Raw genomic sequence first — 15,446 nt, forward strand, 5'->3', positions numbered from 1 at the left:
TGTACTCTTGCCCATTTACTGTATTCATTTTCCCCGATCTGAACTACAAAATGGCGATTTTATGGAGCCAAAATGAGATGAGCCAATTTATATAGAAAAAAAAGCACTGCGTACACCACTTACAAATATTTCAAATATATTCACCCATCGTGAGTGAAATTTGCGGCGCTAGGACCTGCCCATCCCCTGCCGGCTGGGAGGAGGAGGAGGGCAGCGGGGGGCGTGGCTTTTTCGCGCAGGTGGGAGTAGGCGTGGCCCACTGGTCCCCGGCCGGCTTCTTGGAGGAGGGGGCGTGGCCCGCCTGGGGCGTGGGCGTGGCTTCCCTCGGCGGGTGGGCGTGGCCTCGCCTTCTCCTCAGATTCTCCTCAGAGCCTCTTTTCCCTCAGAGCGTCTCTGGCTCGGGAGGCGATGGCGGAGAAGCGGCGGGCGGTGCTCTTCGACCTGGGCGGCGTCCTCTTCGGCAGCGGCCTCCCGGGAGTCTTCCGGCAGCTGGAGCCGTCCCTGGGCCTGCCCGGGTGGGTAGCCGGCCGCGAGGGGAGGACGCGGCGGCGGCGGCGGCGGCGGCGAAGGGGGCGGAGGCAAACCCGCCCGCCCGACCGCTGCTCTTGGCTCGGGGGGGGCGACGCCAACCGCAAAAAACAACCCCGCCGCCGCGTCTCTCGGGCGTTTGTGTGTTGTTGGTCGCGCCCGGCCGCGCGCGAGTGAGAGAGAGGCTGCTGCGCTGAATGTCTCGGGAGTCAGAAAGCGAGAGATCCACTCGTTGGATATTCGTGATAATTATCACAATTTCATGATCGCTATTCTTTAATTGATAATTAAATGATAATTACAGAATCGTGTGTACTCAAAAAGGAATGAACAATAATTAATGTTTATGTAATATAATAAAAAATAGTTAATAATAGTTAATATAATAAATAATATGTAATAATTATTATAATAATATAATAAATAATATAATAAAAATAGTTAATAATTTATTATTAATTAAACTAAGTTAAATTACATAATTAATAATGACAATTTATTTTTAAATAAATTTAAATTTATTAATATTATTATTTATACACTGCTCCTCTGGCTGGGTTTCCCCCTACTGTATATAATCACATATACTTAGCTAATTATAGTGGGATACTGTAATATTCTGGGACGCAGGTGGCGCTGTGGGTTAAAGCCTCAGCGCCTAGGACTTGCCGATCGAAAGGTCGGCGGTTCGAATCCCTGCGGCGGGGTGCGCTCCCGCTGCTCGGTCCCAGTGCCTGCCAACCTAGCAGTTTGAAAGCACCTCCGGGTGCAAGTAGATAAATAGGGACCGCTTACCAGCGGGAAGGTAAACGGCGTTTCCGTGTGCGGCTCTGGCTCGCCAGAGCAGCGATGTCACGCTGGCCACGTGACCCGGAAGTGTCTCCGGACAGCGCTGGCCCCTGGCCTCTTAAGTGAGATGGGCGCACAACCCCAGAGTCTGTCAAGACTGGCCCGTACGGGCAGGGGTACCTTTACCTTTACCTTTTACTGTAATATTAATTATTATATAATTCCACATAATCATATAATAGCAAATGACAAATTAATTATAGCTTAATAATTCTTAGCTATATAATATAACCCTGGAGCAGAGGGGCCGGGTGGTGCTGCCTCGCGGTTGCCTTTGGGGTTGGTGGTGGCCCGGGGGAATTGTTGCGCTCTTCACGTGCCCAGAAGCTTCCTGAGCCTGCTGCCTTGTGGGAAGTGAGTGTCCTGGGCATTGGTGCCAGAAGGCCTTCAGAAGTGGTGGCAGGGGGAGTTGTTGCGCTCTGCACATGCTTAGGTGTTCGTTGCTACGCACAGTGCTTTGCAGATATGGTACCTGTGACCTTTGTGGACCCAGGACCCGCTTTGAACCCAAACGTGCATTGGGGACCCGTTTCTTAATCCTTTACCACATGTTTGTTTGGTTGTAAACTGCCCTATGATCTTCAGGGGAGTAGTATATCAATCAATCAATCAATCAATCACTTTTAATAGATAGATAGATAGATAGATAGATAGAGTTTCTGCTGAATGTATTGGGCATCCCTGAGAGTCAGATTGAGAGAGATCAGTTCATTAAACATATTAAAACCCTAGGCTTATGTGCCCCCCAGCAGCTGGCAGGGCAGTTACTGCACTCTGCACATGCTTAGAGGTGTTTCAAGTCTGTTGTCATGTAGCATTGTTGTTGGAAGATGGAAGATCAGGGCTCTGTGGTGAACGCTCCACATTTAGGACTCTTGAGATATGTTTGCACCCTGAGGTGTTTACTGGAATTGTTTGTGTGCAGGGGAGGGAGATGAGGTCCTATTGCTCTGAGGTTATTAATTGTTACGTACTGTACTGCTAATTTTGTTATTTATTTAGATATTTATTTTCCATTCATTTTCTCATTTCTCTTTACATTTTTATACAATCTTTCAAGACAAGTTCACAAGCCGTAGAAACAGCAAAGATTGCACATCTTTTAACAACCTGATCCAATGAAAATAAGTCATAATAATAATTAATAATTATTATTTATACCCCGCCCATTTGGCTGGATTTCCCCAGCCACGCTGGGCAGCTTCCAACAAATAATAATAATAATAATAATAATAATAATAATTTTTATTTATACCCCGCCCTCCTCAGAGTGGCTTACAAGCAATAATAAAAACAAGTTGAATGATTACAACTTAAAAACAAAATTAAAAGACAACATTAAAATATTGAAACATTAAAATATTAAATGTAACCTTATCGCAGGAGGAGAAGGAAAATAAAAAAGAAAGAGAGGGAGGGAATCAAATTGGCTCGAAGCCAAAGGCCAGGCGGAACAACTCTGTCTTACAGGCAGAAAACAAAGACTGAAAATACATTAAAACATCAGTCATTAAAAACTTCCCTAAACAGGGCTGCCTTCAGATGTCCTCAAAGCGTCAGATAGTTGTTTATCTATTTGACATCTGATAGGAGGGTGTTCCACAGGGCAGGTGCCACTACCAAGAAGGCCCTCTGCCTGGTTCCCTGCAACTTGGCTGGTGCTGGATCTCAGTGTCCGGGCAGAACCTGACTTTAAAATAAACAACATGTATCAAATAAAGTAACATGCCACTATGTCATTAAACAAAAAACGGAAGTAGTTTGCATAAAAAAACATAGACAGTGTACAGTAAAACCCACTGAAAAGTTATGAGTTAACCATTGTACAAAGATGTCGTCTGAATTGCCTGCACAGGCCTGGCACAATAGAAAAGTTTTCAGCAGGTGCTTAAAACTTGGCACAAAAGGCACCTGCTGAATCTCTAGTGGCAGAGCATTCCACAGGACTGGGCCGATGACACCAAAGGCTTGGTTTCCCGTTGCTGTCAAATGTGCATGATGCCTTGCTGAATGCAAGAGAGGGCAGGTGTCTGCACCAAGGAGCCCTGCAAGCTAAAATTTGGCGGGATGGAAATTGAGGCAGCTGGTAAACAGGAGAAGAAGCATGCCTATACACATATATATTTGCACTTCACTGTGATCCTCATGCATAACCATGGCAACAAACCAGTATGGTAGGATGCTATTAACTTTGTAATAATTGCAATTCAACTGTGGAATTTACACCCAAAAGGTGTAGTAACCCTGGTGAGGATATGTGAGGAGAGTCTTGATTGCACATTTATTTTTGATGTTTTGCAACATCCCTAGGTAGATGCTGACCTCTGCCAAGAAAACCAAGTTGCTTGAAATCCAGCTAGCACAGGCTTTGCCCAACTCTTATCAAAAGAACAAATCTTTGCCTCTGGTCTTGGAATATAGTAATTTCCAGGGAACAGAAATGGGGAGAGTGCTCCTATTGCTGGATTAGCCATTGTGAAAATGAATCATAGAATAGAATCATAGAATCATAGAGTTGGAAGAGACCACAAGGGCCATCGAGTCCAACCCCCTGCCAAGCAGGAAACACCATCAGAGCACTCCTGACATATGGTTGTCAAGCCTCTGCTTAAAGGCCTCCAAAGAAGGAGACTCCACCACACTCCTTGGCAGCAAATTCCACTGTCGAACAGCTCTTACTGTCAGGAAGTTCTTCCTAATGTTTAGGTGGAATCTTCTTTCTTCTAGTTTGGAGCCATTGCTCCGTGTCCGATTCTCTGGAGCAGCAGAAAACAACCTTTCTCCCTCCTCTATGTGACATCCTTTTATATATTTGAACATGGCTATCATATCACCCCTTAACCTCCTCTTCTCCAGGCTAAACATGCCCAGCTCCCTTAGCCGTTCCTCATAAGGCATCGTTTCCAGGCCTTTGACCATTTTGGTTGCCCTCCTCTGGACACCTTCCAGTTTGTCAGTGTCCTTCTTGAACTGTGGTGCCCAGAACTGGACACAGTACTCCAGGTGAGGTCTGACCAGAGCAGAATACAGTGGCACTATTACTTCCCTTGATCTTGATGCTATACTCCTGTTTAGCTGGCAGGAAAGGTGTCCCTGTGTGTAAGTTGTTGTTGTTTTTTTAACTTCACCTTCCTTTTACAGTGGTACCTCTAGTTACTGACTCATTCCATTCCGGGGTGCTGTTTCCGTAACTAGAGCGTCGTTTCTGTGCATGCAGGTGGTGTGATAGAGCACTTCTGTGCATGCGTGAAGTTCGCAGAACGCTTCTGCGCATGCGCAAAGCTCACAGAACATTTCTGCACACACGGCTAAACCCAGAAGTATACACTTCCAGGTTTGTAGCTTTCGCAAGCCGAAAAGACGCAACATGAACCTAATGCAACACGAGGTATGACTGTAAGATGTTTTCTGTTCCCTGAGAATTGGGTGCCTGTTTGTGTTTGGCAGGGAGAGGCATTAAGTTCTAGGAGTCTCTTCCTGTAGAGCACTGAAGGCCAAACTTGACCCTCCAGTTGTTTTTGGGACTACAGTTCTCATCATCCCTGACCACTGGTCCTGTTGGCTAGGGATGATGGGAGTTGTAGTCGGGTGGTGCTGTGGTCTAAACAACGAGCCTCTTGGGCTTGCCGATGCTCTGCCCAAGTTTCTGTCAGCCTAGCAGTTCGAAAACATACCAGTGTGAGTAGATAAATAGGGACGGTAAACGGCGTTTCCATGCGCTCTGGCTTCTATCACGGTGTCCCATTGCGCCAGAAGTGGTTTAGTCCTGCTGGCCACATGACTCGGAAAGCTGTCTGTGGAGAAACACCGGCTCCCTTGGCCTGAAAAGCGAGATGAGCGCTGCAACCCCATAGTCGCCTTTGACTGGACTTAACCGCCCAAGGGTCCTTGACCTGACCTGACCTGACCTGACCTGACCTGACCTTCTCTTCCGCTCTCTTCCCATTCTCAGTAAATTATGAATGCTTCTCTCTTCCGTGCTCAGACTTCTGTTGCTGTTCTTCGAGCAGGTATGATCCAGTCCAAGACTGGAACCGTCCCAGCTAAGTGGATATGGGAGAGGTTGCAACGTTTGGGGCTTCTTAGTTGAGAGCAAAGGGGAATAAGAAGATGCAAGACAGAACTGTATAAAATTATTCATGATGTGGAGAAAGTGGATAGAGGAGTTACTTCCCCCTGCCCTTTAATAACTAAAACCCTGGACCACATGTTGAAGCTGAAAGCTGGACAATTCAGGACAGACAAAAGAAAGTACTTTTTCACACGGCACAAAGCTAAACGATGGAATTCGTTGCCATGAGAGGCTGTGATTTATTCATTTTTTGCATGTATATTGTTGTTTAGTCATTTAGTCGTGTCTGCCTCTTCGTGACCCCCTGGACCAGAGCACGCCAGGCACTCCTGTCTTCCACTGCCTCCCGCAGTTTGGTCAAACTCATGCTGGTAGCTTCGAGAACACTGTCCCACCATCTCGTCCTCTGTCATCCCCTTCTCCTTGTGCCCTCCATCTTTCCCAATATCAGGGTCTTTTCCAGGGAGTCTTCTCTTCTCATGAGGTATTGGAGCCTCAGCTTCACGATCTGTGCCTTTATATAGCCCACCTTTTTATCCAAGGAGCTCAAGGTAGCAGTCATGATTCCAGCCAGCATTGGGTTGCCAGTGATGTGTGTGCAGCCATGTCAGAGCACCAGCAAATGATAAACAGGGTTCAGGCAATTACACCATCTGTTGATGGGCTTGGAATAGAGGGTGGTGCAGCTGAATAGTGAAGGTTGCAAGATTCAGGGCAGATAGAGGATTTTTTCACGAAGCACATAGTTAAACTATGGAACTTGCTCCCCCAGAAGGCAGCAGTGACCACCAACTCACTACTTGTAGGTACTTGGTATTGTTTTGAGAGGCATTGTATTGAGCTTGGCTTTGCTGGGAACAGGTGGCGCTGTGGTCTAAACCCCTGAGCCTCTTGGGCTTGCTGATTGGAAGGTCGGTGGTTCAAATCCCCCCGACGGTGGTGAGCTCCTGTTGCTCTGTCCCAGCTTCTGCCAACCTAGCAGTTCAAAAGCACGCCAGTGCAAGTAGATAAATAGGTACCACTGTGGCTTCTGTCATAGTGTCCCATTGCAACCGAAGTGGTTTAATCCTGCTGGCCACACAACCCGGAAACACCGTCTCCCTCGGCCTAAAGCGAGATGAGTGCCGCAACCCCATAGTCACCTTGGACTGGACCTAACCATCCAGGGATCCTTTACCTTACCTTTCGTTTCAACTAGATCTCTCCAAGTCAATATGGGGGTTACTTAATGCTATGTCACCTTCAGGCCCTGTTTGCAAAAGTTGGTGTCTTCCATGCCTGTTTGGGAATAAGTTCAGACCGCTGTGTTCGGTGATGTCTACTCACAGATAAGCATGCACAGGATCTACATCTCTCATCTGCTGCTGCTGTCCTCAGAAGGGACAGAAAGCATTTTTTTATAACCGTCTCTTATCTTTGACTTTAGACTTCAGATACACCACAGAGAGGCTAATTTTATAAGGCGTTTGGACATGAAAAAAGAAAGCATCTGAGCACGTGTTTCCAGTGGGAGAGGGAGAAGGGCGAGACAGCATTTCACTGCACCCTCTTCTTTTATTTTGTGATTTTAATTGTGCCCAGAAAACACCATAAATATCTGTTTATTAAAACAAACAAACCCCGTGCCATTTGGTTCTGTCAATTTTGTCATTCTCTTTAGAAGGATATTTTATGGATCTTTGTCTGAAACTACAATCACTTCATCCCACCATTTCCAGCAAATGCACCTTAAGGTTACTTGCGCTGAAACTGAACTTAATACACATTTCAATCACAGAACAGTTAAAAGGCATTTTGTGCTTTAAAAAAAGTGTCGCTAGAATAAATCAATCAATACAAACAGCAGCAGGAACAGCAGCCCCAGTTCTAGACAGGAACAGAGGAAACTTTTCTTTTCCTTATATAACTGTGTTTTGTATTTTTGTATAAATGAGTTTGAGTTTTAGTGTTTAATGGGTTAAAAAAAGCTTTCAATAATAATGTTATTGGCAAATAAGGAAACTGCCTTATTATATGTGAGTAAGTTCGAAAGCACATCAAAGTGCAAGTAGATAAATAGGTACCACTCTGGCGGGAAGGTAAACGGTGTTTCCGTGTGCTGCTCTGGTTCGCCAGAAGTGGCTTTGTCATGCTGGCCACATGACCGGCTCCCTCGGCCAGTAAAGCAAGATGAGCGCCACAACCCTAGAGTCGGTCACGACTGGACCTAATGGTCAGGGGTCCCTTTACCTTTACCTTTAAGGCATGCCTAAATCTCTCTTACCTAGGCAACACAAGGACCTCACTTTATTTCCTTCACGTATTTTTCAACACCTTTATCACTCAGTGTTCTCATGCTAACTGCACCCCAGTTTCTTTGAAACCACTCACCCTGTCTAACCCACAGGTTGCACCCTTTGGAATGCATAAAGCAACACGTATGTACTTTATTGCGGCATTTCAGAAGGTATCTTTGTAAAGTTGTTTGAGTTGATCAGGGATGTAGGCTCCTGTATGTGTTATTAGTGCAGTTTCTTCATGTAAGAGATAACATTGAGTTTAGCCCAGTCAGTTGCTGAGCAAGTAGTGTAACTCCCGTTTAATCATAGAATGCAACAGCCTGTTTGCACAAGGCAGCTTTTGCAAGAAGATGAGATGGAGCAATAAGCCAGTTGACTTCTGCTAGGAACTGATTGGCAGCCCGTGAGCTGGTGGTGGATTAAATGCTTGCAGAGTGAAGCAGCTACTAGTCACTCTTGAGAGATGAGCTGGCTGCCTCTCCAGGCTTGAGGCTGGAAGAGAAGAACCTTGCAGCTGAAACTCTCCCAGAGACATTTCATGGGTGTGTGGGAAGGCAGGAGAAACGGGACTGGTTAAGCAGCCCAGGCCATTTGTCCATTAATGTTGCTAACCACAATCACTCTTGCCTGCCTAACTCTTCGCACGTAACCATGGCAAGTCATTGCTAGTGCATTAGCAGCCTAAAGAGAACGAGGCAGATTCATGGAGGAGAGAGCTACCGATGGCTTCTAGCCTCGATGGCTGTGACCAGTTACTGGAAACCTGGATGCTTTACATTGCAGGGGGTTGGACTAGATGACCCTTGGGTCCCTTCCAACTCTACCATTCTATGATTTAGGAGAGATAGAATAATATACTTCTTCATGCAGTACATAGTCATACTAGGGAAGCAGTGATTTATGAAGGAGAGGGCTGTCAATGACTACTAGCCATGATGATTCTTGATACCAGTTGCTGCCAACCACGAGATGGGAGAGCGCTCTTGCTCATGTTCTGCTCGCTGGTTTCCCACCAGGCTTATGGTTGGCCATTGTGAGCAGAGAATGCTGGACTCGATAGACCAGATGGGCCATTGGCGTAATCCTGCAGGCAGCAATAATAATAATAATAATAATAATAATAATAATAATAATAATAATTATTCCTTGGTTGATCTTCAGCCAGACCCACAACTGGATATAATTACTAGGTGGAGAATCTGAGGCTTCTGGGCGCTCTATTCTGCCTTGGTCAGACCCCACCTGGGGTCCTCTGTCCAGTTCTAGGCACTGCAGTTTAAGAAGGATATTGACAAGTTGGAAGGTGTACAGAGGAGGCCGAGCAGGTTGATGAAGGGCCTGGAAACCAAACCATATGAGGAATGGTTGAGGGAGTGGAAGATGTTTGGCCTGGAGAAGAGGAGACTGAGAAGTGATAGGATTGCCATCTTCACATATCTGATGGGCTGTCACATGGAAGATGGAGCAAGGTTGTTTCCTACTGCTCCAGAGGGGTGGGCCTGAACCAATGGTTTCAAATTATAAGAAAGGCGGTTCCGACTAAACATTAGGAAGAACTTTCTGACATTAAGAGCTATGTGACAGTAGATGGGACTCCCTTGGAAGGTGGTAGACTCCTTCCTTGGAGGTTTTTAAGCAGAGGCTGGTTGGCCTATCTGTTACAGAATCTTCAGCTGTGATTTCTGCATTGCAGGGGGTTGGACTAGATAGAAACTGCAATTCTATGATTCTGATTCAGCCTGGAGCCTTCTGCATGCAAAGCAGGTGTTCTGCCGTGGAGCCTTGACCCGTCCTCGTTACCATTGATTTTTGTTTTTGTGTTTTTTTTTAATTTTTATTAGTTTCCAATTTTTTAACAAAAACAGAAAGCAACATAAAAAACAAATAAACAAAAAAACCCCTCATATTTTCTTAACCTTATTTCCATAACCCTCTTTTCCTGGACTTCCCCATACCTTTCCCTTTTTGCATCCTTAATTTAGTACCATTATTCAGCAACCTTTCTTGCCCAATTAAATATAAATTCATCCTCTTTTTCTATTCCACCATAAAATTTAAACCCAATTATCGCTGCAATTCTACGTCTTCTTTTCCCTCGGCATTTTAACACTCCTCAGTTTTATAATAATTCTTAAGATACATCTTAAATTTCTTCCAATCTTCTTCCACAGTCTCTTTCTCTTGGTCGCGGATTCTGCCGGTCATTTCTGCCAGTCCCATAAAGTCGATCACTTTCGCCTGCCATTCCTCCAGCGTGGGTAGCTCTTGTGTCTTCCAATACTTTGCTAGGAGAATCCTTGCTGCCGTAGTAGCGTACAAAAAGAAATTCTTATCCTTCTTCGGCACCAACTGGCCGACCATACCCAAGAGAAATGCCTCTGGTTTCTTGTTAAAGGTGCACTTAAGCACTTTCTTAATTTCATTATAAATCATTTCCCAGAAGGCCTTAATCTTTGGGCAGGTCCACCAAAGGTGGAAAAAGGTACCTTCCATCTCTTTACATTTCCAACATTTGTTATCAGGCAAATGATAAATCTTCGCAAGCTTGACTGGGGTCATGTACCACCTATAAATCATTTTCATAACGTTACCATTGATTTTTGAAGGCCAAGATTGCACTGTTATAATTTGAAATGATAAATAAATGAGACAAAAGCAGAGCTGCCAAACAAAGAAGCCAATTAGCATAAATATGCATTATGTAAGTAAAGGTCATTCCTAATGGAAGCAACTGTGCCAGAACCGTCAGAAACAGATGAGCTTTGAGCGTCCCTCAAGTTGACAGGTAACTCTATCAGAAATGCGGAGCTTCCGGCTGCTCTGGGTTCTCAATGAGCAGAAGAACAGGGTACAAATAAAAATATAGAAAAAGAAGCTCCAGAAACTTGAGTTCCCAAGAGGGGTCCTAAGAAGGGAAGCCAAGGGAATCTATTCAGTGCAGAGAAGGAATCAAAGAGAAGAGTGTGAAAGAATGGGAAGTTAGGAAAAACAGGCAAGAGAAATTCAAGTCTGTTCACATCACACCAGAGAGTCACAGCTGAGTGCTAGCCTTGAATACTGAAGCTCCATAAGAACTTAATAAGAGCCTGCTGGACCCGGCTGCTGGCCAGTCTCGTCCAGCACCCTTTTCTCGCAATGGCCAACCAGATGCCTGTGAGAAACCAGCAACAAGGATCTGAGCACAAGAGCCCTTTCCCCTCATTCAGCTTCTAGCACCTGGTGTTTCAGAAGCTGCTTCCAACTGGGTGGAGACTGAGCATAGCTAGCAGCCATTCATAGCCTTTTCCTCCATGAACTTGTCTAATCCTCTTTTAAAGCCATCTAGGATGATAGCTGGGATGCGGCTGGTACTGTGGTCTAAACCACAGCGCCTAGGGCTTGCCGATCAGAAGGTTGGAGGTTCGAATCCCCGCAACGGGGTGACCTCCCATTGCTCGGTCCCTGCTTCTGCCAACCTAGCAGTTCGAAAGCACGTCAAAGTGCAAATAGATAAATAGGTACCACTCCGGAGGGAAGGTAAACGGCGTTTCCATGTGCTGCTCTGGTTCGCCAGAAGCGACTTAGTCATGCTGGCCACATGACCCAGAAGCTGTCTGCGGACAAACACCAGCTCCCTTGGCCTATAGGGCGAGATGAACACACAACCCCAGAGTCATCTGCGACTGGACCTAATGGTCAGGGGTACCTTTACCTTATATTGTTGTTTAGTCGTTTAGTCGTGTCCGACTCTTCGTGACCCCATGGACCAGAGAACGCCAGGCACTCCTGTCCTCCACTGCCCCCCGCAGCTTGGTCAGACTCATGCTGGTAACCTCGAAAACACTATCCAACCATCTCGTCCTCTGTCGCCCCCTTCTCCTTGTGCCCTCCATCTTTCCCAACATCAGAGTCTTCTCCAGGGAGTCTTCTCTTCTCACGAGGTGGCCAAAGTACTGGAGCCTCAGCTTCACAATCTGTCCTTCCAGTGAGCACTCAGGGCTGATTTCCTTCAGAATGGAGAGGTTTGATCTTCTTGCAGTCCATGGGACTCTCAAGAGTCTCCTCCAGCACCAGAATTCAAAAGCATCAATTCTTCGGCAATCAGCCTTCTTTATGGTCCAGCTCTCACTTCCATACATCACTACTGGGAAAACTATAGCTTTAACTATACGGACCTTTGTTGGCAAGGTGATGTCTCTACTTCTCAAGATGCTGTCTAGGCCTGTCATTGCCCTTCTCCCAAGAAGCAGGCGTCTTTTAATTTTGTGGCTGCTGTCACCATCTGCAGTGATCATGGAGCCCAAGAAAGTAAAATCTCTCACTGCCTCCATTTCTTCCCCTTCTATTTGCCAGGAGGTGATGGGACCAGTAGCCATGATCTTCGTTTTTTTGATGTTGAGCTTCAGACCATATTTTGCACTCTCCTCTTTCACCCTCAATAAAAGGTTCTTTAATTCCTCCTCACTTTCTGCCATCAAGGTTGTGTCATCTGCATATCTGAGGTTGTTGATCTTTCTTCCGGCAATCTTAATTCCGGCTAGGGATTCATCCAGCCCAGCCTTTCGCATGATGAATTCTGCATATAAGTTAAATAAGCAGGGAGACAAAATGCAGCCTTGTCGTACTCCTTTCCCAATTTGGAACCAGTCAGTTGTTCCATATCCAGTTCTAACTGTAGCTTCTTGTCCCACATAGAGATTTCTCAGGAGACAGATGAGGTGATCAGGCACTCCCATTTCTTTAAGAACTTGCCATTGTTTGCCATGGTCGACACAGTCAAAGGCTTTTGCATAGTCAATGAAGCAGAAGTAAATGTCTTTCTGGAACTCTCTAGCTTTCTCCATAATCCAGCGCATGTTTGCAATTTGGTCTCTGGTTCCTCTGCCTCTTCTAAATCCAGCTTGCACTTCTGGGAGTTCTCGGTCCACATACTGCTTGAGCCTTCCTTGTAGAATTTTAAGCATAACCTTGCTAGCGTGAGAAATTAGTGCAATTGTGCGATAGTTGGAGCATTCTTTGGCACTGCCCTTCTTTGGGATTGGGATGTAGACTGATCTTCTCCAATCTTCTGGCCACTTCTCCAATCTTCTGGCCACCTTTGCCTTATATGCTATATGGTAATTTATGGACCTAATAGGTCAAGCCATTTGTGCATAACAGAATGTAGGCACCCTATATACAGAAATGAGCAAAGCAGTGATATTTTAGGGAGCCAGTAAAGCGAGATGAGCGCCACAACCCCAGAGTCGTCCGCGACTGGACCTAACGGTCAGGGGTACCTTTACCTTTACCTTTTAGGATGATAGCTATCATTGCCTCCTGCTGCAGCAATTTGCGTAGTTTAACTGTGTGCTGCCATGAAGAAGGCACTTGTTGTTTGTTACATTGCTACTCACCCTTCTTCCAAGGAACATAGGCTCTTCCACATCAACTCCCTGACAACCGTGTGAGGTAGGTTATAGGAGATCGCAACTAGCCCAAGTTTACTCACTAATTTTCGTGGCTCAGAGGAACTCTCATTTAAACTTGGATCTTCCAAAGCCAAAGGCCACAGCCTTTAAACTACACACCACCACTGGCTGTCAGAAGCGGGTTAAAGTACAGCCTCTGGAACTTCTTTCAAATGAAGGCTACACTTGCGGCCAAGGTAGAACTTGCCATGTGCCGTCAAGAATGGGAGGAGGAAGAACGGGGTATTTATGGGAGACCAGAACATCGTAATTGTAGGTAACTGTCAATGATAACTGAACTCTGTTGCTTTAAACCAGGCAGAGGGCCTTCTCGGTAGTGGCGCCCGCGCTGTGGAACGCCCTCCCATCAGATGTCAAGGGAATAAGCAACTATGTGACTTTTCGAAAACATCTGAAGGCAGCCCTGCTTAGGGCAGTTTTTAATGTTTGATGTTTTATTGTGTTTTTAATATGTTATTGAAAGCCCTCCAGAGTGGCTGGGGAAAGAAAGCCAGATGGGCAGGGTATGAATATATTATTATTAATAATAATAATAATAATTAAAGCACCAGCAGAATTTCCTGTCCAAGCTAGACCCTGCTACAGGAGTGCATGATTTGGGTTCATGTGCAAAGCCTCGCACCCTTCATTAAGAGCAATAACCTTAGGAAAGGGGAAATATGATTGGCTCCCAAGTCCTAGAATGTTTGATTTGCTATGTTTACTACAAGATCAGCATGTTCTTCCTCTGTGAATCTAAAAGAAAATCACTACTGAGGGTTATTTGACACCTTTAGGATTGAGCATGGCTTATGCTGACCACAATGATACATTTTGGAAATGTAAATATAGTGTCTGCTCCTCGTTTAACATAGGGGAAGAGGGAAGTTAAAAGAGGCTTTTGGATAGAGATCATGAGTTATCCACAAAGTGCCGACCATCCTGAATGCCTTGAGGTTGTGTGGCATCTGTGGATGGCTGCATGGGATAGTATCCAACACAAGGCATCTGAGAAAGCTTTGGGTCTCAGATTTATCTGACATTGTCTTCTTGCACTCTATATTGGGGTGGGGTGCCAGTGGCCCTCCAGATGCTGTTGAACACCCAACCCCTATCAGTCCCAGAAGTCAGCATGGCCAACGGTGAGGGTTGATGGGAGCTGGGACATGACCACAACATCTGGAGGGCCACAGGTTCCCCACTTCTGCTGATCTGCTTGTTGTGTGTTGATGATGTGTCTTACCTTTGTTTTTTTGCTTTCTTTTTTTTAAAAAAGGGATGTGACTTAATACATAGACACCATTTGGAGAATGGTACTTGGTGAGACAGGGATGTGGGTGGCGCTGTGGGTTAAACCACAGAGCCTAGGACTTGCCGATCAGAAGGTCAGCGGTTCAAATCCCTGCAACGGAGTGAGCTCCCGTTGCTCGGTCCCTGCTCCTGCCAACCTAGCAGTTCGAAAGCACGTCAAAGTGCAAGTAGATAAATAGGTACCGCTCCGGCGGGAAGGTAAACAGCGTTTCTGTGTGCTGCTCTGGTTTGCCAGAAGCGCCTTAGTCATGCTGGCCACATGACCCGGAAGCTGTACGCCGGCTCCCTCGGCCAATAAAGCGAGATGAGCGCCGCAACCCCAGAGTTGGCCACGACTGGACCTAATGGTCAGGGGTCGCTTTACCTTTTACTTGCTGAGATACCAAGCCCAGGCATGAAGCAGATGCCCGTAATGACAGTGTGCAGGGCAGAGGGGCTGAGACACAAAGAACTAGGACAGTTCAACAAGGCCCTTCAGTATTCTCTGGAAAGGCTGGGGAAGGGAACGTGAAGGCGAAGCAAACAACAGAATGCAGGAGGACATAAAATAATAATTATCATTATTACCACTACTACTATTTTACTTATTTCCTGACTTTCCAGGTGGCTAGAAAAAACAAATGAAAAAAGGGGAAAAGAGAAAAAGTGTTGCTGAATCTGAGGAAGTGATTGCGCATCAGGGTGGCTTCTGGTTTTGCCCAATGCTGCTTTCCAAATCTTCCTGGCTGCTGAAAAGCAACCCTTTGTTTTTCTCTATATCTCTGCCATCTCAGCCCCCCCCCCCCCTTTCCCACTCAACACTTGTGCCTTTATTTGCTCATCTCTGCCTCTTTGTTTTCCTTCATTTGTGGGCAGCATGGAGGTGTGAGGAAGGGTTCCCCGGGTGAGGAGGTAAACTCCTTTCCCTGGCTGTTTCGTTTTCTGCCGCTGCCCCTTGCAGAATACCGTAAATTGGTTGCAGGCATTAGCAGGGACCTG

The 15,446-nt window shown here is 45.9% G+C and overlaps 1 protein-coding gene and 1 long non-coding RNA gene across 4 annotated transcripts in view; one reads left to right on the plus strand and one right to left on the minus strand.

Moving 5' to 3' along the window:
* The window catches only part of LOC307212000, a 284,098-nt gene that overhangs the window by 182,577 nt on the left and 86,075 nt on the right, over window positions 1–15,446 (minus strand). The gene's annotated exons all lie outside the window — the stretch shown is intronic.
* Window positions 330–15,446, plus strand: part of EPHX2 (epoxide hydrolase 2) — a 94,765-nt gene continuing 79,648 nt past the window's right edge. Inside the window, exon 1 of the mRNA XM_079968870.1 lies at window positions 330–515. Coding sequence (XP_079824996.1) covers window positions 409–515 — 107 coding nt within the window. The 5' untranslated portion in view covers window positions 330–408. The remainder of the gene's footprint in view (window positions 516–15,446) is intronic.

This window comes from Podarcis cretensis, assembly GCF_951804945.1.
Source record: "Podarcis cretensis genome assembly, chromosome: 3".
Classification (NCBI taxonomy): Eukaryota; Metazoa; Chordata; class Lepidosauria; order Squamata; family Lacertidae; genus Podarcis; species Podarcis cretensis.